The 26,667-nt window shown below is 40.3% G+C and overlaps 1 protein-coding gene across 1 annotated transcript in view; it reads left to right on the top strand.

Moving 5' to 3' along the window:
• LOC311150830 (putative ATP-dependent DNA helicase HFM1) overlaps positions 1-23,185 on the top strand; it is a 29,580-nt gene extending 6,395 nt beyond the window's left edge. The window contains exons 11-41 of the mRNA XM_084188376.1: positions 3,537-3,614; positions 7,749-7,904; positions 8,231-8,431; positions 8,546-8,634; positions 8,741-8,784; positions 8,919-9,020; positions 11,773-11,918; positions 12,119-12,213; positions 12,339-12,472; positions 12,689-12,736; positions 12,854-12,934; positions 13,345-13,436; positions 13,575-13,681; positions 13,776-13,823; positions 14,051-14,148; positions 14,267-14,401; positions 15,325-15,410; positions 15,646-15,729; positions 15,932-16,089; positions 16,392-16,495; positions 16,644-16,853; positions 16,987-17,064; positions 18,710-18,834; positions 19,023-19,105; positions 19,222-19,328; positions 20,722-20,805; positions 21,014-21,397; positions 21,633-21,705; positions 22,283-22,388; positions 22,599-22,735; positions 22,858-23,185. Coding sequence (XP_084044502.1) covers positions 3,537-3,614; positions 7,749-7,904; positions 8,231-8,431; positions 8,546-8,634; positions 8,741-8,784; positions 8,919-9,020; positions 11,773-11,918; positions 12,119-12,213; positions 12,339-12,472; positions 12,689-12,736; positions 12,854-12,934; positions 13,345-13,436; positions 13,575-13,681; positions 13,776-13,823; positions 14,051-14,148; positions 14,267-14,401; positions 15,325-15,410; positions 15,646-15,729; positions 15,932-16,089; positions 16,392-16,495; positions 16,644-16,853; positions 16,987-17,064; positions 18,710-18,834; positions 19,023-19,105; positions 19,222-19,328; positions 20,722-20,805; positions 21,014-21,397; positions 21,633-21,705; positions 22,283-22,388; positions 22,599-22,735; positions 22,858-22,924 — 3,540 coding nt within the window. The 3' untranslated portion in view covers positions 22,925-23,185. The remainder of the gene's footprint in view (positions 1-3,536; positions 3,615-7,748; positions 7,905-8,230; positions 8,432-8,545; positions 8,635-8,740; positions 8,785-8,918; positions 9,021-11,772; positions 11,919-12,118; positions 12,214-12,338; positions 12,473-12,688; positions 12,737-12,853; positions 12,935-13,344; positions 13,437-13,574; positions 13,682-13,775; positions 13,824-14,050; positions 14,149-14,266; positions 14,402-15,324; positions 15,411-15,645; positions 15,730-15,931; positions 16,090-16,391; positions 16,496-16,643; positions 16,854-16,986; positions 17,065-18,709; positions 18,835-19,022; positions 19,106-19,221; positions 19,329-20,721; positions 20,806-21,013; positions 21,398-21,632; positions 21,706-22,282; positions 22,389-22,598; positions 22,736-22,857) is intronic.
• Positions 23,186-26,667: the final 3,482 nt, after the last annotated feature.

Below are 26,667 nucleotides of genomic sequence, written 5' to 3'. Positions count from 1 at the left end.
CACTGGAATGATAGATGTGCAGAAGATGATGTGCAAACAGAGATACTGGGGTGCAAATGAGCAAAATAAATAACATTATGGGGATGAGGTAGTTGGGTGGGCTAATTACAGATGGGCTGTGTACAGGTGCAGTGATTGGTAAGCTGCTCTGACAACTGATGCTTAAAGTTAGTGAGGGAGATGCTAGTCTCCAGCTCCAGAGATTTTTGCAGTTTGTTCCAGTCATTGGCAGCAGAGAACTGGAAGGAATGGCGGCCAAAGGAGGTTTTGGCTTTGGGGATGACCAGTGAGATATACCTGTTGGAGCGCAGACTACGGGTGGGTGTTGCTATGGTGACCAATGAGCTAAGCTACGGCAGGGATTTGCCTAGCAGTGATTTATAGATGACCTGGAGCAAGTGGGTTTAGCGACGAATATGTAGTGAGGGCCAGCCAACGAGAGCGTATAGGTCACAATGGTGGGTAGTATATGGGGCTTTGGTGACAAAACGGATGGCACTGTGATAGACTACATCCAATTTGCTGAGTAGAGTGTTGGAGGCTATTTTGTAAATGACATCGCCGAAGTCAAGGATCGGTAGGATAGTCTGTTTTACGAGGGCATGTTTGGCAGCATGAGTGAAGGCTTTGTTGCGAAATAGGAAGCCGATTCTAGATTTAACTTTGGATTGGAGATGCTTAATGTGAGTCTGGAAGGAGAGTTTACGGTCTAACCAGACACCTAGGTATTTGTAGTTGTCCACATATTCTAAGTCAGACCCGCCGAGAGTAGTGATTCTAGTCGGGCGGGCGGGTGCAAGCAGTATTCGATTGAAGAGCATGCATTTAGTTTTACTACCGTTTAAGAGCAGTTGGAGGCTACGGAAGAAGTGCTGTATGGCATTGAAGCTCGTTTGGAGGTTTGTTAACACAGTCTCCAATGAAGGGCCAGATGTATACAAAATAGTGTCGTCTGCGTAGAGGTTGTTCTGAGTGTCACCAGCAGCAAGAGCGACATCATTGATATACACAGAGAATAGAGTCGGCCCGAGAATTGAACCCTGTGGCACCCCCATAGAGACTGCCAGAGGTCCAGACAACAGGCCCTCCGATTTGACACATTGAACTCTATCTGAGAAGTAGTTGGTGAACCAGACGAGGCAGTCATTCGAGAAACTAAGGCTATTTAGTCTGCCAATAAGAATGCGGTGATTGACGGAGTCGAAAGCCTTGGCCAGGTTGATGAAGACGGCTGCACAGTACTGTCTTTTATCGATCGCGGTTATAATATCGTTTAGGACCTTGAACGTGGCTGAGGTGCACCCATGACCAGCTCGGAAACCAGATTGCATAGCGGAGAAGGTACGGTGGGATTCGAAATGGTCGGTGATCTGTTTGTTAACTTGGCTTTGAAATACTTTCGAAGGGCAGGATTGATATAGGTCTGTAACAGTTTGGATCTAGAGTGTCACCCCCTTTAATAATAATAATAATATGCCATTTAGCAGACGCTTTTATCCAAAGCGACTTACAGTCATGCGTGCACACATTTTTTGTGTATGGGTGGTCCCGGGGATCGAACCCACTACCTTGGCGTTACAAGCGCCGTGCTCTACCAGTTGAGCTACAGAGGACCTTTTGAAGAGGGGGATGACCGCAGCAGCTTTCCAATCTCTGGGGATCTCAGACGATACGAAAGAGAGGTTGAACAGGCTGGTAATAGGGGTTGCAACAATTTCGGTGGCTAATTTTAGAAAGAAAGGGTTTTTCTTTATTTTTTACTATTTTCTCCATTGTCGAATAATAGTGAAGACATCACAACTATAAAATAACACATATGGAATCATGTAGTAACCAAAAAAGTGTTTAAAAAATCAAAATATATTTTAGATGTTAGATTCTTCAAAGTAGCCAGCCTTTGTCTTGATGACAGCTTTGCACACTCTTGGCATTCTCTCAACCAGCTTCATGAGGTAGTCACCTGGCATGCATTTCAATTAACAGGTGTGCCTTCTTAAAAGTTAAGTTGTGGAATTTCTTTCCTTCTTAATGCGTTTGAGCCAGTCAGTTGTGTTGTGACATGGTAGGGGGGGTATACAGAAGATAGCCCTATTTGGTAAAAGACGAAGTCCATATTATGGCAAGAACAGATCAAATAAGCAAAGACAAATGACAGTCCATCATAATACATGAAGGTCGGTCAATCTGGAAAATTTCAAGAACTTTTAAAGTTTCTTCAAGTGCAGTCGCAAAAACAATCAAGCGCTATGATGAAACTGGCTCTTATGAGGGCCGCCACAGGAAAGGAAGACCCAGAGTTACCTCTGCTGCAGAGGACAAGTTCATTAGAGTTACCAGCCTGAGAAATTGCAGCCCAAATAAATGCTTCACAGAGTTCAAGTAACAGACACATCTCAACATCAACTGTTCAGTGGAGACTGCGTGAATCAGGCCTTCATGGTCGAATTGCTGCAAAGAAACCACTACTAAAGGACACCAATAATAAGAAGAGACTTGCTTGGGCCAAGAAACACGATCAATGGACATTAGACCGGTGGAAATCTGTCCTTTGGTCTGATGAGTCCAAATTTGAGATTTTTGGTTCCAACCGCTGTGTCTTTGTGAGACGCAGAGTAGGTGAACAGATGATCTCCACGTGTGGTTCCCACCATGAAGCATGGAGGAGGAGGTGTGATGGTGTGGGGGTGCTTTGCTGGTGACACTGTCTGTGATTTATTTAGAATTCAAGACACAATTAGCCAGCATGGCTACCACGGCATTCTGCAGCGATACGCCATCCCATCTGGTTTGCGCTTAGTGGGACTATCATTTGTTTTTCAACAGGACAATGACCCAACACACCTCCAGGCTGTGTAAGGGCTATTTGACCAAGAAGGAGAGTGATGGAGTGCTGCATCTGATGACCTGGCCTCCACAATCACCCGACCTCAACCCAGTTGAGATGGTTTGGGATGAGTTGCACCGCAGAGTGAAGGAAAGCAGCCAACGAGTGCTCAGCATATGTGGGAACTCCTTCAAGACGGTTGGAAAAGCATTCCAGGTGAAGCTGGTTGAGAGAATGCCAAGAGTGTGCAAAGCTGTCATCAAGGCAAAGGGTGGCTACTTTGAAGAATCTAAAATCTAAAATATATTTATACTTTTTAAACACTTTTTTTGTTACTACATGATTCCATATGTGTTATTTCATTGTTTTGATGTCTTCACTATTATTCTACAATGTAGAAAATAGTACAAAATAAAGAAAAACCGTTGAATGAGTAGGTGTGTCAACTTTTGACTGGTACTGTATATAAAGTGTAATATTGGGATGCAAACTCAAAAATTAATACATTTCAACTCTATATCTGACATGGTACAGGTGTCTTCTTTTTTTAAGCCCATAACAATGTGTGAGGTCTATACTTTTGTTTCAAAATAGATTTGTTTAAGACTACCAAGAAACAGTGTGTGACCCAGATTTAGGCCACTGCAGTAAAAGGTTAACACTTTATTAACCAGTTCATGATAAAGCACACACACATTTCTGTTTCTCCCAGGAAAAATGGGACAGCATGACGAGGAAGTGGAGGGATAACTGCCTGCTGCAGTTGGTCCGGCTGTTCCTTATTGACGAGGTCAGTGGATACGTTTAAGTATTTGATGTTCTGTTCAAAATTCCCTCAGGTAGGACTGCAACCATATACTGTGTTTGACCAAATAACACTCTGAAACAGCTTGGCTAGAGTGAAACATTCTTTCCCAGATTGTGATCTATAGAGGGCTTGCAGTTGCGTCATGTTGGAAGACCATAATCAGTCTGATGTAAATCCTCCAATCGTCCACATGTCTGGCTGAGTTTTGCTACCACCGGAAACTTCGGGAATATTGCCCGTTATTTAGTTTATCCAAGGACCCAGAAAACGGAGGCAGTGGGAGAACCTATTCAAGTACGTTAAGTAAATATATTTCGAAAATGATCAAAAACTATGTATTATTAGCTAGCTTGCGCCAGAAACTTAGTGTGCAGGGTAACTCAAATGAGCTGCAAACGTAATGTTCTCTAGTTAGATAACTTTACTTACTGTATAGGTAGCTAAGTGAATTAAATATCACCAGCATGCTAACTTCATATTAGCTAGTTAGCCAGCTATCGTGATGTATTTTATCGTTGTGACTATAAATGTATTTGTAGCTAGGTAGCTAGCCAACAGCCATGGAAGAGGGTGAAAGGATTAGCTATCAGTTCCAGCTGTCAGAGAAGGGAGAGTAGGCTACTCTGGATAGGGCAGGTACATTTGTGAGCAGACATGAAAACATTCTCAAATTCCAGTCCCTAGCGAGAAAACGGAGGACAGAGAGATATATCAACATAATATTCAGTGCTGTCTAATTTGAGTATAATGCTGTCTAATTTGAGTATAATGCAGCCTGTTTCTTTGTAATGTTTTCTGTCCTCAGGTACAGAGAGCTGTGAAACCCTGTCTGCAGATGAAGAGGTCCCAATTAATGCCCCAAGAGAATAAGGGTACATCCTTGTATACCATTGATTATAAGTGTACCTATGTTAGCAAATGTAGTTAACAAAAATACCATTTAAAAGTTAGACACAATGTATAAACCTATTACAACTGGAGCAGGCCAACCCTGCTGGGTGTGCAGGCTTCTGTTCCAGCCCAGCACTAACACACCTGATTCAATGTATCAAACCTAATTAGTTAATAATCAGGTGTGCTACTGTTGGGCTGGAACAGAAGTCTGCTCCCCTATAGATCAGGGATCAGTGGAGCGAGGTTGGCCACCTCTGGTATCGACTTTTTTTTGTTCACCTGAAATGATGCTTTAGTAATGATAGCCTACTTGTTACTAAAATGTCTTACCTTTACATATGAGTTAGCTTACTTGTACACTTTGAAATTATATGAAATAGTGTTATAAAGATCCTGAAATAAAGAGGGGAAGGGAATATTTCACTAATTTGTCTGTGTTTGTGTTGTATTCTCAAATGAACATTACCTTTTTGTTCAGTCATTAGCTCTCCAATTAGTTTTATTTGGGTGAAACTATTTTTTCAGGATATCAGCCATGTGAACCCATTTTGCAGCTGATAATGGCATGCAGTGCCAATGCAGCCATAGGCCTACAGCAGTGCTTCCCAACTCCAGTCCTCCAGTACCCCCAACAACACATATTCTTGCCGGACAAACATACCTGATTCAACTCATAGGGCCTGATGATTAGTTGACAAGTTGAAATAGGTGTGTTTGTCCAGGGCTACAATGTCTGGAAGCAGGAGATGATGGGATCCTTCGCTTAAAACATAAACACAACTACTACCACCAAGTTCAATGCCAGATACTTTTCTCCCAGAAGGTCTGAGTTGCACTAGACTACCACAACAATTACATTGTCTATGCTAAATGTGTTTAAATTGTAAAAGAAAGAAAATAGTTGGGCTATAAGAAATACTTTTTTATTCAATGGGGCTAGGCAAAGCAGAGATGACAATACGTTTCATTTCACCCATACAACAATATAGCCATTTATTAAAGTACAGTATGTTTACAATAACATAAACAATAGTATTTTACACGTTCCGAATTAGATTTGATATATTCATACGGTCTAAGGGGGCACTTTTGTCATGACGACATGAAGGTGCTCTCTACTCAAATGGCACAACAGAATCATTGTGATTGTCCAAAGCACAGCATATGACAACCATCTCGTATAACTGAGGGATGTCTCCTAAGGAAGAAGTAGTAGAAGTAGAAACTGATGCTGCTGCAGCATTGCTCATCTTCACAGTGCGAATCCAGTTGAAATGGGTGTCTTGATAGAGGTCAGCTGGTGAACCTACAGTAGTACATAAACAAATTAAAAGCACACCTGATGTTAGAATATCACTGATTTAGGTCACCTATACCATCAGGGCTCTTAATTGTTTGTTTGTGTTTAATTCATTCAGGTGATTTAGTGTCATATAAAGATTACATCTATTGTTGGGCTGGAAGAACCAATAGTCAACACAGCAGGTTGTCCTATCCCATTGAGGCTTTGTCCTATGCTGTAATGTCCATACATTTTCTCTCCTCTTATGAATAACGTTCTCAACAAATTATCATCGGGTTATCATATGAATATATAATAACCACTGGAGTTTTTTGGGACAATAATGTCCTCCAGGCTATATGGACGTCATATTGTACAATTTGCATCTCCCCTTTTCATGGTCAGGGCTAGAAGGGGTCCACCATTTGTCGAGTTAATGTCATATTCAAGATTACATGGTTGCATTCAAGACAAGGTCGTTTTTATTGATCTGTTGTCAGTGTCAGTAGAGTAGGCCATCGTATGAAAAAAATATTCTGATAATGTGTTCAGTCATATAAAGTGTAGTAGAATTGCATCAAATGTTTATCAAAGGCCACATTTTTACAGTGGAATGGAAATAAACGTCTATAAGCCTATGCCAGTACACGCTTATTAATAGCCTAAATTATCACTATCCAATCTACTCATCACATTAGGAATAGTAGCGTAACGACCCTGGGTTTATAAGCGCGAATATCGACTCTGCCACGGGAGCATGCTTTTGGGGCACAGTCGATGGCGCGCTGGATTTTGGCCTAGAAGGTTGAGGGTTCGAGATCTGCTCCCTGCCTGTTTCATTACAGTAGGCTTACGTTAGTCTGCAAATGCGATGCTAGGGACATGCAATCATTTGTTATAAAGGTGCCTTTTTATGGTGAAAAAATTGCTTCCCCAAAACTTGAAACTAACTCAACACATGCTAATAGCTAGACTACAAGCTATCTAGCTAGCTACTTTTGGCTAACTTAGTGTTGTTGTTAACACCTGGTTAGCATAACAGCTAAACTAAACTCGAAATTGATCAGACTTGATTTACTAGTGATGAAATGATCGTAGCAGACCCTGTACTGAGAGCTGTCTGGGTTCAGGTCTTGAAGAACAAAAAGGTTTCTTCGCTTTTCTGACAGTTCTTGACTCTTATCTCATTGGTGTAACCAATGGTGTTTCATGATTGCGGGGAATCTGTAAACATAGTTTTTCCCGGTTGTCTTTCCTGCCTTGTTAGAGCAGCCAACTAATCCACGCAAAATTACCGTGGTGTTGAATCAACTAGTTTTAGCACTGTTATCATGCAGTTAGGGCTCCTGAGTGGCGCAGCTGTCTAAGGCACTGCATCTCAGTGCTAGAGGCGTCAATGCAGATCCTGGTTCGATCTCAACCGGCCGTGATTGGGAATCCCATAGGGCAGCGCACAATTTGCCCATCGTCGTTAGGGGAGGCCGGGTAGGCCGTCATTGTAAATAAGAATTTGTTATTGCCTAGTTAAATAAAGGTCAAATAAAACGTTTGGGGTAGCAACGCAGCTGTTGTTGTTGGAAGAATTAATGCGGTGGTCTTCCAACATGGCCGCCAGGAGGCGTCGTAAGTCAACTGCAAGCTCTCTATTGTGTGGCCTGTGTGGTCCAGCGGTTCAAGCTACGGACCCCGGCACACATGTACAGCCTAGGCTACCAGAGTCGGCATGGGTTCGAGTCCGATCCACTGCCTCTTTGACTCGCAATCTCTCTACCTTTACTGTCTCCTCTTCACTGTCCTATAAAAACATTTAAGATAAAGATTGGGATCTATTGTTTCTTGATTTGTCATTGTACTTAGTAGTGCATATCTGTCTATTTAATATGTTATACATGTGTTATATTGACAACTAAATATAATCCATCTTGGCTCTGTGTTTCTAGGTCCACGTGGTGAAGGACCCTATGCGTGGAGCAACACTAGAGGTGGTGGTGAGCAGGATGAAGGCGGTCCATGCCTACCGTGCAGCACAGAACCCCCAGGAGGACCTCTCCATGAGATTTGTGGCTGTCTCTGCCACCATCCCCAATATCAAGGATGTAAGTGGCTGAGGGTCAAAGAGGGGTGATATCACACTTTGGCCATATGCAAATGCTCTAAAGAGGCTTCCTTCACTATAGTCATTCTTTCCCTTTCTGTTCGTCATTGCCATTCTGACACATGCATCTCCATGTCTTGTTATGTTGTTATAATGTCTGCAGTCTTGTCTCCTTCAGAAAGAGTAAGGGAATAGTAAATAGGGAAGGAGGGGAGAAGGCAGCTCGATAGTATTGCTATTTACGGATTATCATTACGGATTATCATTAAACAGAGCATTTATTTGAAGAAATTACTTCTTACTGTGTTCAATGGTTTGACATGGCAGATCGCAGACTGGCTGTGTGACGACGGAGACCCTGCTACTTGTCTGGAGATGGATGAGAGTCACAGACCGGTGAAGCTGAGGAAGGTAGTGCTGGGTTTCCCCTGCAGCAGCAACCAGAATGAGTTCAAGTTCGACCTGTCACTCAACTACAAGATGGCCAATATCATCCAGACCTATTCAGACCAGAAACCAACACTTGTTGTGAGGAACTCTCTTTGGGTCTCTGAAATGTAGACTTGACCAGTACCATATTAATACGTTTCAGTAAGTATTGCCATTGTTAATAGTTCACACATGGGATTTATTTTTAAACAGTTTTGTTCGACAAGGAAAGGAGTCCAGCAGTCAGCCACTGTTCTGGCCAAGGATGCCAGGTTCATCATGAGTATTGAGCACAAACAAAGGTTGAGCTACTTCCCTTTTCATTCTTTACAGATGTACAGGTATTCAATACAAATGTCCTGCTGTTTAGTTTGATCTGATTGAATCGATGGAATCCTCTGTTTGCAGGTTGATGAAGTATGCAAACTCTCTCCTGGACTCAAAACTCAGAGGTCGGTGGAGAATTTATAATAATTTATATTCCTTCTCTTCTGTACCATGTAGTCAAACATTGCTCATTTATTTGAATATAACTATTTTTGCATTAGAATGTGAAATTACTAGCCCAGTGTTTTCTCTTTTCCAGACTTGGTGTCGTTTGGGGTTGGTTTCCACCACGCCGGAGTTGACGTGTCAGACAGGAAGGGGATCGAGGAGGCCTTCACCATGGGAGACCTGCCTGTGCTGTGTGAGTATCTGGGTCGTTCCACGAATACAGTACATTTTGCATCCCTTTGATATTTTAAGTAGAAATTGTGCACCAATATTTAATTTTAATAGCCTGTTATATTAAAGTTCCCTTAAATATAGGCCAAATGGAAAATTCAATTAATCAGATTTTTTATATAAATAAATCCTTGCTAAGGTGCCAAAAATGTCCTTTGTCATGTTTTTCCGACTTCTAGGATGATTTGAACCCACTTTACCCCTAAAATGTCTTTTTCACAATAATTGTAAAGCCCTAGTTATGTTTTTGCTTTAATAAAATCATTTCTGAACATTATTATTAATTCATGTGATTAATGATTCATTCTGTCCCTCATTTTAAGGTCAACCCTGTTACGTGAACTGAACTCTCTTTTTAATATGGTGAAACTATTACTTTTAAAATTATTATTTTTAAGAAAGTGCCTTCAGAAAGTATTCACATCCCTTGACGTTTTCCACATTTTGTTGTCTTACAGCCTGAATTTAAAATTGATTACATTTAGATATTTTCACTGGCCTACACACAATACCCCATAATATCAAAGTGGATTTATGTTTAGATTATTTTATTTTTTTACAAATTAATACAAAATTAAAAGCTGAAATGTCTTGAGTCGATAAGTATTCAACCCCTTTGCTATGGCAAACAATTAAGTTCAGGAGTAAAAATGTGCTTAACAAGTCACATAATAAGTTGCATGGACTCACTCTGTGTTCAATAATAGTGTTTAACATGATATTTAAATGGCTACCCCATCTCTGTACCCCACACACGCAATTATCTGTAAGGTCCCTCAGTCGAGCAGTGAATTTCAAACACAGATTCAACCACAAAGACCAAATCAAATCAAATCAAGGAAGGTTTTCCAATGCCTCGCAAAGAAGGGCACCTCTTGGCAGATGGGTAAAAATGTAAAAAGCAGACATTGAATATCTCTTTGAGCATGGTGAAGTTATTAATCACACTTTGGATGGTGTATCAATACACCCAGTCACTACAAAGATACAGGCGTCCTTCCTAACATGGATTTCACCATGAGGCCAATGGGGACTTTAAAACAGTTACAGAGTTTAATGGTTGTGATAAGAGAAAACTGAGGATGGATCAACAATATTGTAGTTACTCCACAAAACTAATCTAATTGACAGAGTGAAAAGAAGGAAGCCTGTACAGAATATAAATATTCCAAAGCATGCATCCTGTTTGCAACAAGGCAGTGAAGTAATACTGCAAAACATGTGGCAAAGCAATTAACTTTTTGTCCTGAATACAAAGTGTTAAGTTTGGGGCAAATCCAATACAACGCATTACTGAGTACCACTCTCCATATTTTCAAGCATAGTGGTGGCTGCATCATGTTATGGTTATGCTTGTAATCATTAAGGACTGGAGAGTTTTTCAGGATAAAAAATAAACGGAATGGAGCTAAGCACAGGCAAAATCCTAGAGGAAAACCTGGTTCAGTCTACTTTCCACCAGACACTGGGAGAAGAATTCACCTTTCAGCAGGACAATAACCTAAAACACAAGGCCAAATCTACACTGGAGTTGCTTACCAAGAAGACAGTGAATGTTCCTGAGTGGCCGAGTTACAGTTTTGACTTAAATCTGCTTGAAAATCTATGGCAAGACTTGAAAACGGTTGTCTAGCAATGATCAACAACCAATTTGGCAGAGCTTGAAGAATTTAGAAAACAATTATGGCCAGATATTGTACAATCCAGGTGTGGTAAGCTCTTATTAGAGACTTACCCAGAAAGACTCACAGCTGTAATCACTGCCAAAGGTGATTCTAACATGTATTGACGCAGGGGTGTGAATACTTATGTAAATGAAATATTTCTATATTTAATGTTCAATACATTTGCATACATTTCAAAAAACATTTTCACTTTCTCATTATGGGGTATTGTGTGTAGATGGGTGAGAAAAAACATATATTTAATCTATTTTGAATTCAGGCTGTAACACATGAAAATGTGGAATAAGTCAAGGGGTATGAATACACAGTATAAAAGCAGGTGAGCTGGTTCTACTCTTTTTGTCAATTTTGTGGTGGAAAACTGAGCACGTCGAGAATAACACGTCCCATAGATAGATAGGCTAGAAATGTTTTAACAATAAAATCTATTTTTTTTAAGCTTGCATTCAATTGCCCTCCCTGTTGCACACAACAAGCTTCCATTCCTCCTGTCACAAGGGATCTATGGCTGATTTAAGAGGAAAACGTCAACCCAGTTAGTTTAATGGCACTTTATTGGCACTTACTGAAGTAAAAAATAAAATAATGTAACCCCTTGAGATGGGAAAGCATGTTTTTTATTAAGTTGAACATGTGCAGTTTATGAGAGAATGTTAAAATTAGATTAAATTAATAGATATTTTTTTAATGAAGTTACACTACCTAAAATGTACTATATTCATGGAACAACTCTTCTATCCTCCATTACAAGCCAACCCAGTCACAGTCATGCCAGTATAGAGGGTTTAATAAAGATAAGTGTAAAAATATACTGTGGATGTGGCAAAATATGGAAAAGCTTTTCGATATCTCAGCCAATAGAATATTAACACACAAAAAATACTTAAATGTAGTGCATCCTTTACCGACAATTTTGCTCCATACTTAAGTATCAGAAACATTATTGACATTAACATTGTCATGGCACATGTTTACATAATATGAAATACCAAAGAAACATTGTGTGAAGTTATTGGGGAAATGTCTCAGTTACAACTAGTACTCTGGCGATGGGGGTGAACTTGCCAGCCCACCTGGTGGTAATCAAGTCCACCATGCACTACATCGGGGGCGCCTGTGAGGAGTACAGCGAGGCCGACATGTTGCAGATGATTGGCCGAGCAGGCCGGCCACAGGTAAGGAGTACAGACAAACCCTCTAGTGGCTCCAAACTCCCAGCATGCTTAGCACCTCAGTGTACTGTACAAGTGCCCAGTCTGAAAACAACCCCATAGCCTTATTGCACCTTTTCAGTTGGTTTGTTGAACTGTTTGCGAACCGTTCCCAAAAAACATAACCTCTATCTACAGTTTTGCCTTTGATATCTCCTCTGTAGTTTGATACATCAGCGACCGCAGTGATCATGACCAAGACTCAAACCAAAGACAAGTACATGCAGTTCATGAATGGAGCAGAAATCATCGAGAGCAGGTATGGGGACATTACATTTTCCAAGACCACCAAAACCTCATTCGACTTCATTTAGTGTTACATGAATTGATATGATACTTGTGAAGATGATGAGGATGATGACGTCCTATTGTTTGACCACTCAGCCTGCATAGCCACCTGGTGGAGCACCTGAACGCTGAGATTGTCCTCCACACCATCTCAGACGTCAACATGGCCCTGGACTGGATCCGTTCCAGCTTCCTCTACATCCGAGCTCTGAAGAACCCCAAACACTATGGTCAGGGGAGGAGAGACACTGAACAGACCCCGGTCTCTGTTAGCATTAGCCAGCAAATGTACAGCATGGATACAGCATTAGCATGGATGCTAGTCTATAAACAGTACAGTTATTAGCCTGTGCTTACATCTCACAACATAGTGTCAACAGTTGCTCAAAAGACATGAGGACATATATGAGGAGAAAACAACTTACTGTCCGTGCGTTTTATTGCAGGTTTTTCCATTGACTTGGACCGATGTGGAATCGAAGCCAAATTGCAAGGTGTGGCATTCCTGTTTTTTTTCTTTGTTATATGGACTTCATATCTGAAAACACAGAATATCTCCATCATGATAGCATTTGTGTGACTGAGGAATCTCTCTCCCCATCCTGCTCCAGAGCTCTGTCTGAAGAACTTGAATTCCCTGGCCTCCATTGGTCTGATCTCCATGGATGAGGATGTCAACATCAAAGCTACAGGTTGAGAGAGGCTGACAATTTTGGTTCAAGTGGCTACTATAGCCTTTTACTGTTTGTTTCATTGTTTATCATCAGAAGTGTAAAACAACTTACAAACCCTGTACATGTTTAGTGTTATTCAATAATACAGATGGATATCTCCTTAATCTCTCGTGGACAGACTACGTAAACATAAATGGTACCGTAGACCTGTCATGATCGAGCTGCATTAGTTCCGGGGCTTGGATTTTTCATCACTGGTTATTTGGACAAATCACGATTTCGCAGGTGTTAGCATCTTTCAAATTTCGGAAGGGGACATTTGGCCCATAGACTTACCCGTAACTTGCATGTGCTTTCCAGCATCCCAAAGCCATTAAACTGAAGTATGTTCTTTTCTTGACATGTGTAATTGTGTTCATACCCTACAGAGGCCGGCAGGCTGATGGCAAGGTACTGTGTTGCGTTTGACACCATGAAGCAGTTCAGCAAGGTGGCTGGCACTGAGACCTTACCTGAGCTGGTAGGTATACAGTAATACAGGAACACTGTAGCATCTCTCATATGCACATACACTGTTTATATTGAGTTTCTGTATTGTGTTGTTCGTTACATAGGAAATTCGAATAGATGAGTTGAGTAGATTCTGTATTCCACACAGATAGAATTGATGGCGAAGGGCAGAGAGTTCACTGATGTACAGCTGAGAGTGAACGAGAAGAGAACCCTGAACACATTGAACAAGGACAAGAACAGGATCACTATCAGGTTAGAGTGGAATTCAATCAATTATACGTAAGAATTCAAATAAAATGCCCTGAAAGTAATGTAAATGCTGATATCTGGGCTTTTGTTTATCCAGGTATCCCATGGAGGGAAAGATCAAAAACAAAGAGATGAAGGTGAACTGGTAAGTCAAGCAGAGACCCCTACAGTGTACCAGCATGAGAAAATGGAGGATGACATTGGAGAAGGCCATGTATTCTCTTTGGGTGAATCTCAAAAGTCTTTCCTTGAACCTTGGGTCTTTTCCTCCCTTGCGTTTTGAGGTTGAGACGAGGAATTAGGCACATGAGGAATGAAGGAAAGACCTTTGAGATTAACCCCTTCTGTCTCTCTACCGGTCTTCCCCCTCAGCTTGATTCAAGCCCAGTTTGGCTCCATTCCAATCCAGGAGTTTGGACTTGCACAGGACACAGGGAGAATCTTCAGAAATGGAGTCCGAATCAGCAGATGTAAGTCATCAATGACTTCACATTTTAACAGTAGAAGATGAATAGCAGTGAGCCTCATTTGATAGACAACCTTCGCTCGAAAAACACTCTTCAGTAAGATATTGTCTATGTGTTTTAGGCTTGGCAGAGTTCCTAAACCAACGCTCCAAGACAGGCTTCTCTGCTCTACTCAACTCCCTGATACTGGCCAAGTGCTTCAGGGCCAAGCTGTGGGAGAACTCTCCTTACGTCTCAAAGCAGCTGGAGAAAATAGGTAAGGAGACATAGAATACTGTCAATGAATACAGAACCTGTACGCAAAATACTGTCAATGCATGTAGAACATAAGTAGGTTATCCTACTGTTGCTATGTTCAGAGAGGACAGGAGGTTGGGGAGGACGGGCTCGTGGTAATGGCTGGCGCGGAATAATGGAATGGTATCAAATACAGCAAACACATGGTTTCCAGGCGTTTGATGCCATTCCATTCGCTCCGTTCCAGCCATTATTGTGAGCCGTCCTCCCCTCACCAGCCTCCACTGTCAGAGACCCTTTTAAAGAAACGGCGTGGCTGCGGATCTGACTTCTGCGCATTTGTATATTCACTACTTTACGCATAAAGAACGTTAATTAGATCAAAGCTGAATCAATGTCTGCAAGGTCACATAAAGATAGTATTCTACATAACAGAACCCAACATAATAGCATAGTATAATGTTACTGTAAGACAGTAAGCATTTCACGGTAAAGTAAAACACCACTGCATTTTTCTCTCGTGTAGCCTAAAGGCAACAATGTGCCACTAGACAAAATACACAGATAGACTAAGCTACAATTTGTTAACGCCATCTGCTCTAACATTTGCTCACTGTACATCATTCAAAACAACACTGTAGGCTACTTTGAAGCAACACTGTATATCTCAAGAAGATCTAAATGCATATCCCCATGAAACTGATTGAGATCAAATGGTTGGTATGCAGATGCCGGATCCGCAGCCACGTCCTTTTAGAAATCGATTGACCAACTGATTTATTTAAATGAAAGTAATGAAATTGCTGTAACCATCGAAATATAATGACTCTGATGACACTGAGATTGAAATGATAAAAACTGAGATTGAAATGATAAATGAGATTCTATTTATAATATCATTATATATGGCTGTAACAACACAGTTAACTCTATCTGATCCAGGGTTGACTCTGTCGACGGCCATGGTGAACGCTGGGCTCACCACCTTCAACAAGATAGAGCAGACTAACGCCAGGGAACTGGAGCTGGTGAGCATAGCATCAACTGAGACTGTAACTACAAAATCATTAAACACCACTGTTGTCTCAATATCTCCAAATGGTTTATTGACATTTCCACTGTGACAAATATGCAGCATCATGGCTTTCAATCAAATGAGTCAGTTAAATGTTTTGCATAAAGCCCTTTTTACATCAACAGTTGTCACAATGTGATTTCACATACAATAAAAGCAAATATTTGTTGTCCGTTTATGTTTTCTAGATCGTCAACAGACATCCTCCATTTGGAAACCAAATCAGAGACGCTGTCATCAATCTACCCAAGTATGAAGTTAGTTTGGAGCAGGTAAAAAGCTTTGCTTTGGTTGAATTGTAGTTTGAACGGAAATGGTCATCAAGATGAATCATTACAGCAATATTTGGTAGCAGGACGTAGCAGAATATTTTCCATACTTATATAATTTAACATCACAGTATCTTTCAATTACTGATCAAATAATATATCTCCCCAACAAGCTTTAATTTTGTGTTTATTTTTCACGTTTTAGCTTCCAAGATACAACGTCGCCACCGCAGAGATTGTCGTGACCGTGAATGTGAAAAACCACGAACAGCTGCTGTCAAAGAGAACCACTCATGACCACCACTATGTCACAATGATCATCGGGGACTGTGACAACAACGTGGTCTTCCTGCAAAAACTGACGTAAGATTAGGACCGACATTTCCAGAAATGTCATCACACACAGACACAACCTGATACACACATGGAGACACACTTTACATACAGCTTGTAGGTAGAGACAGAACATATTCAAAGTGTATTATAAGACATTTTACCTGCTTATAACAAGTTATAAAGCATTTTACCTGCAGGCTTTTTTGTAAAGTGTTACCGTCATACACTCATACAAAGAAAACAGTGAAGGAAAGAGAGCAAAAGAGAGGGAGAACAAGAAAGGGAAAGAAATGTGTCAGGGAGAGCGACTGTATTGTGTGTTCATCCAGAGACTTGATGCTGTTGAAGTCAGGAAGCTGGTCAAAGAAGATCGAAGTGGCGAAAGCCTTCAAAGGAGAGGAGATCAGCGTGAATCTAATCAGCTCAGAATACGGTCAGGCAGCTATCAGGATTTCATTGTTCAAAATACATTTGTACGAACTACATAAAACTTCTAAAAGGCAGTTGTTTCAGTGATAATTGTGAAAAGTAAGAATATGCACCTCATTCTATTAACTATATTGAGATCTTCCTCTCTGCAGTGGGGTTGGACATTCAGCAGAAGTTTAGTGCCTTCTACTCTGGACCAAAGAGGTACGGAGGTGAATCACTCACACCTGAGCAACATAACACAATGCAAATAGCACAGGCTAACGCTCAGAGATCACAGGGTGCAACACAGAGAATACAGCCAACAGGTCAGCAAACACAGGCTACGGCACAGAAGAGAAACTCCACATCCACAGAAAAGGGTAGGCTGATTTTACACCAAACATTAGAATGCTTTGAGCTATTACTAAGTTGTAATTGCAGACTCACAGGACTGTTTTTGTTGTTGTTTTTTAACTACATTTGCTATATCTTTTTTTTTCTTCTGAAATTCAGGTTCCTCACAACCAGATCTAGGCAAAAGACAATGTAACCACTTCTGCAAAAACAAGGATCAGTGTGGCCACGACTGCTGTGAGTCAAGTTTTAAGTCCTCAAAAACTATCCTTTCCATTGCTCAATTGACACTTAGAATAATTCAAATGTTTGATTAAAGTATTCATACCTTGACTTATTTCACATTTTGTTGTGTTACAGCCTGAATTCAAAATTGATTAAATCGTTTTTTTCTCACCCATCTACACACAATACCCCATAATGACAAAGTGAAAACATGTTTTTTGAGATTTTTGCAAATGTATTGAAAATGAAATAAATAAATATCTAATTTACATAAGTATTCACACCCCTTAGTCAATACATGCTAGAATCACCTTCGGCAGCGATTACAGCTGTGTGTCTTTCTGGGTAAGTCTCTAAGAGCTTTTCACACCTGGATTGTACAATATTTGCCCATTTATTATTTTCAAAATTCTTCAAGCTCTGTGAAACTGGTTGTTGATCATTGCTAGAGAACCATTTTCATGTCTTGCCATAGATTTTCAACTTGCCCACTCAGGAACATTCACTGTCTTCTTGGTAAGCAACTCCAGTGTAGATTTGGCCTTGTGTTTTAGGTTATTGTCCTGCTGAAAGGTAAATTAATCTCCCAGTGTCTGATGGAAGGCAGGCTGAACCAGGTTTTCCTCTAGGATTTTGCCTGTGCTTAGTTAGCTCCATTCCGTTTATTTTTTATCCTGAAAAACTCCCCATCCTTAACGATTACAAGCATACCCATAACATGATGCAGCAACCACTATGCTTGAAAATATGGAGAGAGGTACTCAGTAATGTGTTGTATTGGATTTGCCCCAAACCTAACACTTTAGTTAATTGCTTTGCCACATTTTTTGCAGTATTACTTTAGTGCTTTGTTGCAAACATGATGCATGTTTTGGAATATGTGTATTCTGTACAGGCTTCCTTATTTTCCCTCTGTCAATTAGGTTAGTATTATGGAGTAACTACAATGTTGTTGATCCATCCTCAGTTTTCTCCTCTCACAGCCATTAATTAAACTCTGTAACTGTTTTAAAGTCACCATTGGCCTCATGGTGAAATCGTTGAGTGGTTTCCTTCCTCTCCGGCAACTGAGTTAGAAGGACACCTGTATCTTTGTAGTGACTGGGTGTATTGTTACACCATCCAAAGTGTAATTAATAACTTCACCATGCTCAAAGGGATATTCTTTGTCTGCTTTTTTTATTATTACCCATCTACCAATAGGTGCCCTTCTTTGCAAGGCATTGGAAAACCTTCCTGGTCTTTGTGGTTGAATCTGTGTTTGAAATCCACTGCTCGACTGAGGGACCTTACAGATAATTGTATGTGTGGGGTACAGAGATGAGGTAGTCATTAAAAAATAATGTTAAACACTTATTGCACACAGAGTGAGTCTAAGGAACTTATTATGTGACAAGTTAAGCACATTTTTACTCCTGAACTTATTTAGGCTTGCCGTAACAAAGGGGTTTAATACTTATTGACTTTCAACATTTCTAAAAACATAGTCATTCCACTTTGATATTACGGGGTATTGTGTGTAGGCCAGTGACAAAAAATTGAAAATGTATAAAACATTTATTCAGGTTGTAACACAACAAAATGTAGAAAAGTTCAAGGGGTGTAAATACTTCCTGAAGGCACTGTATTTTCATATCCTCCTATCTATGATTCTCAGGTCAAAATGGAGTGACGGTGGTTCTGAAGAGGCCGATGAATCAGCATTCGAGTTTCTCCTCCTATCTCCAAGACCTGAAGACCAGGAGTGACACACTGACGGATACACCAGTCAAACGCCTCAAGGTGAGAGAACAATTTAACAGAATCACGCAAGACTCATTCATACTTTTGACATAAATCATGCATTGAAATCAAAGGCGAGTGACACGTTTCTCTTTTTTGATTTAGAATCAACTAACTGAAAAATGAACTTTTCAGCTGTAGGCTTTACCTGAATTTGTGTTTGGTCTGCCTGTTGCTGGTTCCTTTAGATGAGAAAGAGTGGTGGGACTGGGGGTGCGAACATTCAGCAGTTCTCTTATACGCCTCAGCCCATCTTACCACCCGCTTGCAGGTACGTACACTCCTTTCTCATATCCAAAACATACAGTTCATCAGGTTGGAGTTAATTGATTACTAATGCAAACTGTATCTGACACAGTCGTCATCTTCTCGTAACTTTTTTTGAAGGTATGTAGGTAATCGTTATGGCGCTTCAGCAATACAACAGAGTGTGGAATCAGCTGAGGACTTTGCAACGCCCCAAGAGATGGCATATCTTGAGAACTATGGCCATGGTATGTTTAGTATCGGAATGCTTCTAGAGCAGAGATGGGCAACTTTGATGGGGTGGGGGCCACAAAAAATCTGCACTCATCATGAGGGGCAGCAGTGGCTCTTGGGTCTGTGAACCCACCACATCCATACCCACACATGCAGTCAGAGCCGGCCCTAGCCTTTTGGGGTCCCAAGCAAAATCTTGTTGTGGGGTCCCTCCACACCTTGCGAGCAAAACATTTTAGTGGCCCCCTTCTTGACATTGGAGATGAGAAATTTAAGTTATAGAGTTAATTTCCTGCAATTCTACGCATTTTTCCATGGGGTGGAGAGAAATGTTTGGAATTTTTAATATGATATCTGAGTGAGAGTAACTACCAAAATCAATGAGGGTCCCCCGGTCGGTAATTTGACCATGATTACTACAAGTTTAGATAGCTGGCCGCTAACTTACCAATCTATACTGAACAAAAATATAAACGCAACATGCAACAATTTCAACAATTTCCACCCACTTGGGGTCCAGGACCACCCACTGGGGAGCCAGGCCCAGCCAGTCAGAATTAGTTTTTCCCCACAAAAGGGCTTTATTACAGACAGAAGTACTCCTCAGTTTCATCAGCTGTCCGGGTGGCTGGTCTAAGACAATCCCGCAGGTGAAGAAGCCGGATGTGGAGGTCCTGGGCTGGCGTGGTTACACGTGGTCTGCGGTTGTGAGGCCAGTTGGACGTACTGCCGAATTCTGTAAAACGACGTTGGAGACGGCTTATGGTATAGAAATGACATTCAATTCTCTGCCAACTGCTCTGGTGGACATTCCTGCAGTCAGCATGCCAATTGCACGCTCCCTCAAAACTTGAGACATCTGTTGCATTGTGTTGTGTGACAAAACTGCACATTTTAGAGTGGCCTTTTTTCTGTCCCCAGCACAAGTTGTACCTTTGTAATGATCATGCTGTTTAATCAGCTTCTTGATATGCCACATCTGTCAGGCGGATGGATTATCTTGGCAAAGGAGAAATGCTCACTAACAGGGACGTAAACACATTTGTGCACAACATTTGAGAGAAATAAGCTTTTTGTGCGGATATGGAAAATTTCTGGGATCTTTTAATTCAGCTCATGAAACATTTTTACAAAAGAAAAGCTGCTGATGCACAACCACATTTCGAAAATTGCACCTTGTGTATTCTAGTATTCTAACTCTCAACATATTTCTTCTTGTTCTTATAATTATAATTATTCATTTTTGGAGGGAAATTGATTGACAAAAGAGGGGCCATGCGGCCTGCGGGCCACCAGTTGCCCATCCCTGTTAGAGGCTCGTAACTCCATTCACCTTCTATACAGCAGTGTGGAAAAGTAATGGTAGTTAATGGACACTTGAGAGGAGTAACTGATTTCTCTCTACAGAGTATAATGACTACCTGGAAGACATATATCAGACAATGGGAGAAGTGGAACCACCACCTATTCAAACCCCTACAGAGTCACAAAGTAGGACTTCTCAGTTACCAAAACTATGTCAGTGTTTTTTTTGTTTTTACTATCATATCTCACGATTCCAAGTCATATTCCCTTGTAGATTCAATACCATTTACACAGATTATTTTTGAGTAGACTACTTACTTCAAACACTGCAAACAGACATTAATATTATATCAACATCTCATCTCTCAACATTAATCAACATCTATGTTTTCAGGTCCTTCAATGTGGAGGAAACCCAGTGCCTACAATGGAGGGTCGTTCAGCCACAGCACCCCCCAAAGCCAGGGCAGGGGTTACCCCCAAAGTCATGTTCCCTCTCAAAACCAGTGTCGGGGTTACCCTCAGAGTCACAGCATCCCCCAAAGCCAGAGCAGGAGTTACTCTCCGAGTCCCATCGTAGACTTGACCGATGACAGCAGCTTCATTTCATCGTCACACACCCCCAGCATGACCTTTGACCTGGGAGACGAGACCTTTGACCTGGGAGACGAATGGGACGACTGGGATGATTTTGACGACGACAACTTGGTGCACGCCAGCGAGACATCATGCACCACTGTAGCTAAAACTCAGTGGGTGGACCGTGACAGGCTGAAAGGTATTCTACTACAGAACTTCCAGGGTTGGTGTCAATTCCATTTAAATTCAGTCAATTCAGGAAGTAAACTGTCATTCTAATTCTTCCTCATTGAAAATAATTAAGTTCACTTTCTGAACTGACTGAATTGAAATGGAATTGACCCCAACCCTCTGTTCATCAATTACAGTTTGATTGGTAATTCTGATCTGATCTCCAATTAATTATGAAGTGATAGACACATTTGTGTTTTCAGGTCACTCAACACCACTACCATCCACTTATGTACAACCCAAACCCCGCTTCACTGTGTCCAGTGCCCCACTCAGGTGAGTTCAGCTTGTACCAAACTTCACCATGTCACAAGATGTCAAACCACTATCATTACACTGAATTAAATATCTATTATCTTTGCCAACAGGCAAAATTTGGCATGGGACGTCATAGTGATGTTATTTCCCGGTTGTATGCCAACTAGTTTCTGGTTGTAGAGATGTCAGCAAGTAGAAACTTGGTACTGTTGTACAGATGTAGGATCTTAATTTGAGCCAGTTTGCTACAGCAGGAAAATAATCCTGCAGCAACAGGAAAAGTGAAATATTATGTGGATTATAAATTGATACATTTTTCGTAAGGGGAAATGAAGTCTGAAATTTCAAAGTGGAAATTACAAACTTCAGAAGCCTTTTTAATTCTGAAATACACTACAAGTTTTACATTTCCTAAATTGCAGGAAAGTTCTCCTGCAATTGGGCGATCAAATTAAGATCCTACATCTGTAAATACTTGATGTAAGTCGCTCTGGATAAGCACGTCTACTAAATGACTAAAATGTAAATGTAATAAATGTGTCCCAAACCAATTGATTATCAATGTAAAATGTAATGTTTGATTTGTGTGTCTCAGTTCAACCTCCCCAGTTGTTCCTCAGATAGCAGCTACTAGTCTCCCAGTCAGACTACACAACCTCCAGGCTTCTGCTCTCTGGAGCCACTCTAACAACAAGGCCACAGTGAGTTACTAACTACCCATAGCAACTCAGTTGACTTTCTCAATGCTGAATCTGACGTCAAAATTAAACTGACGACAGACAAAGCCAAGGCTTCTGTTATGATATAGAATAAAAAATATGTTTTAAAAAAAACACAAATCACATGATTTTAAATGTTTTAGCCCATTTGTTTCCAAACACATTTGAAAAGTAATATTTTTCCCTCTGCAGAGGGCATTCAGTGAACCCTCTGTGAAAGCACCCTCCTTCCCAAAACAGACTGACACAAGCATGGCTCTGCTGGGAGGACAGTTTGAGTTCTTCTCAAAGACGACTACCCCAAACAATGACAATGTGACTGGCAAAAGGTAAGGAGGAACTATAGAGAAATAATACTTAATTTCCTTTACTTTTTATCCATACAACTTGTAATCAGATTATGCATTAACTTGATATCATTGATAGATAGCATGATTCCTCATCATTGCAGGCTCCAGGGAGAGGACAACAGCAAGGAAGTGGAGGCATTCATGGGTATATTTGCTGGACTATTTTAGAAGTGTTTATAGTTGTATGGACTGGTTCCATGACGATGATTAATGGTTTCATGTTACTGTGTATGTTGTTTTTCTACTGTTATTTATACTGTTTGTTGTTTGAGATTAACTGTTAGATTTACTGTTGGCCCTATTAGAAAATGTTGCTATCATTCAGGAGTAGGAACATTCAATCATCATTAGCAGGTGGTCTGCTAAGGATTCTAAAAAAAGTATTATATACCTATGTACTTAATTTAATAAAAACAATATTTATTCAGAGGAAGTCTGAGGGGATTATGTCTGAATATTATCATTTTTATATTGATATCTAGAAAAGTATCAAACCTGAAAAACGTGTGTGCGTGAACAATGCTAAGGGTGGAGTGTTTCAGCATGATATAGGTAAAGTTTAATGTGGTAGGGGGGTTGGGGAGTGGTCTTTTTTTGGGGGGGGGGGGCAGAAGTTAGTAGGGATATATTTGGTTTTGAATTTTATTTTCATGGTGGTATAGAATTGTGCAGATCATGATTGATCGTACACAGTGGCGATTTTAGCATGTAGATCTTGGTGGGGCAAACTCCCTTTAAAAAAAATGCATGCCAGCAAAGCCACGACACAACACTAAACAATACATTAATTGCACTATAACGGTGACAAATGGTGCCCACAAACTGTTAGGGCCTACATAAAGCTGTCCCAACAGCAGAGCTTTCTTTTCAGCACCATGGAGTGAATCCTTACCACCGCTACACCTGGCTATCAGCAGAGCCTTGTCTGGCAGCGAAACAGCCATTCAGCCTCATTTACTGCCTATTTAAAAAACATAGCTGATATGTCTGACTTGCTTAAACAAGTGTGGTTTCTACTGACAATTGAGATGTACAAACTATGGCATAAGGGAACGATGAGCGGATAAGAGGCAATCCGTAATTTAGATTAAGACATTAATGAGCGAGCTAAGACGGACGTAGTCAATGTAACTATTTGTTCAGCACTTTTGAAATGTACAGCGACAGAATTCAGAACATGGGCCGTTCTTACAGTATTCTCCCTGTACACCAAGTCAGAACCGTAGGATAAATAAAGGGGGCATATAAGAAGACAATGAAAGCTCTTACAATATTCTATGATGACATTTCTCTAAAACAGGTTATAGGCTACATGTGCACCACCAAGTCAGAACAGTAGGCTAAGTTATGAGTGGGAAAGGGACCAAATTATTAGGGTGAGGCACATGGGCTACTAACAGCTTACTACACAATATATCCCCTTGGCATATACATATCCCCCTGGCATATTACATAATTTATGCAGCAGCATACAATACATTTTTGAACTCACCTTGTTGTGCTGTGCTCACTTGAACAGGATGGTGGTGTGGCGGTCCTTCTTGTGAGCAAATGTTGTCATCAAAGTCTGGCATTCTCTGGATTTTAACTGGGAACTCTGAATAAAACTAGGTCGAATCATGAGTTGGATGACCGTTCAAAACGTATTTTCCCAGTCGGAGCTTGTTTTTTTCAGAGTTCCAAGTTGTCTTGAACTCACTGAAGTCTGAGATTTTCCAGTTCCGAGTTTCCAGTTGTTTTGAACATGGCAGAAGTCATGCAGGATTGACAGCATGGCCAATATATTCAAAATGTTTTGGCCCATGGTGTTGCATGTGAATGTTTATCCTTTTAAGATTGGAAAAGAGACCCTTAAACCACACACCCTCTTCACTGAATAGCAGGCTAGTGATTGCTTTGCAACGCTTGCAGTTATCCACTGATTCCTTCCAAACCACTCATTGTTGAATGTGCAATTTCAAACTTGTTGTGTAATGTTTATGTACAATGGCCGATGAGCACCGATACGTTTTATCTATAATTTCTCTTCATATGACAAGGCTTGAAAAGGATTTGCCAGTAGATTGTCGACTTGATTCATGATGATTACCTGCTTGTCTAGCTTGCTAGCTAAGATTTTGAAAGTATGATGTTGACACGATCTGTCCAATCAAAGCTACGCTAGATATAACGTGATTTGACCTTGAGCCTTCTAGGATGGGAACTTCTAATGTAAATCTAAGGCAGCACCCAAGGGGCTTGAATTTTCTAGCTCTACCCGTAGATTCTGCCGTTTCAGAACACTGAGCCAATCACGGTGCAACTAGAGAACATTACCAACCCATACGCTCCGTATTTTGTGCTGGCTGCCCCACCACCACAGAAAGCACTGAGCTAGGCTGAAACACCTGAATTTTGGAGCTGCCTTACTCAAGAAAGCTTTATTAACAAATTATTATTATTTTTTAGATTGTTTGCAAACTGATATGTGACACGTATTAATGCCAAAATAACATTTTTAATTTTTTATTTAAGCTAAACAGGTGGGGCTCAAAACATCTGAGTGAGAGCAACTACCAAAATCAATGGGGGTCCCCTGGTCTGTAATTTGTCCATGATTTTACTACAAGTTTAGATAGCTGGCCGCTAACTTACCAATCTATACTGAACAAAAATATAAGCGCATCATGCAAAAATTTTAACTATTTTACTGAGTTACAGTTCATATAAGGAAATCAGGCTCCCAAGTGGGTGGGCTTATGCCAGTCATGTGAAATCCATAGATTAGGGCCTAATGAATTTATTTCAATTGACTGATTTCCTTCTATGAACTGTAGCTCAGTAAAATCTTTGAAATTGTTGCATGTTGCGTTTATATTTTTTTGTTCACTTAAGAGTAAAAATATAGAGCAAAATAATTTGAGCAATTTTAAACACAACTACAAACTTCAAGAGTTGGCCATTCAAGGAGTTGGTCTGATGGGTTTACTCCAGTTGTCATCCCCTTGCTTTATTGACATTTTTCACATTTTAGAATCATAAATAGTTAACGTAAATACAATTAAACTTTCACATCAATACATTTGAGTTCGTAATTACATAACATAATTGAATAGTGTCCATGGAAGGTTTTGGAGTCTATCTTATTTTTTCTTTTTAGTTCCGTTTTGACTTGTAAAAATCAGCTTAAAAATATACGGCAAGACTTGAAAATGGCTGTCTAGCAATGATCAACAACCAATTTGACAGAGCTTGAAGAATTTTTTTAAGAATGTGCGAATATTGTACAATCCAGGTGTGCAGAGGTCTTAGAGACTCACAGTTGTAATCGCTGGCAAAGGTGACTAACATTTATTGACTCAGGGTTGAATATTTACGTAATCAAGATATGTTAGTGTTTTATTTTTCATGAATTTCTTACAAATGTTATCAAGCTGTCATCAAGGCAAAGGGTGGCTACTTTGAAGAATCTCAAATATAAAATATATTTTGATTTGTTTAAAACTTTTTTGGTTACTACATGATTCCATATGTGTTATTTCATAGTTCTGATGTCTTCACTATTATTCTACAATGTAGAAAATTGTAAAAATAAAGAAAAACCCTGGAATGAGTAGGTGTGTCCAAACTTTTGACTGGTACTTATATATATATATATGTTGCCCTAAAAGTTTAGCAAAATTGGTAGAATCAAAATGATTCGCAGCTATAATGGCTGCCAAAGGTGCTTCCACCAAGTATTAACTCTGGGGTGTGAAAACATACGCAATCAAGATATCTTTGTCTTTAATTTGTTTATTCATTTACAAAATTTTCAAGATTTTTCTTTAACTTTGAAAATGTGGATTAGGTTGTGTAGATCGGTAGGAAGAAATTCTAATTTAATCTATTTTTAGATTAAATGTTTTCAAGGGGTGTGTAGACTTTCACTA

The sequence above is a fragment of the Coregonus lavaretus genome (assembly GCF_964263955.1).
Source record: "Coregonus lavaretus genome assembly, chromosome: 23".
Taxonomy (NCBI): Eukaryota; Metazoa; Chordata; class Actinopteri; order Salmoniformes; family Salmonidae; genus Coregonus; species Coregonus lavaretus.
Note: the sequence above shows the minus strand (reverse complement) of the source record. Positions and strands in the feature narration are given on the sequence as shown.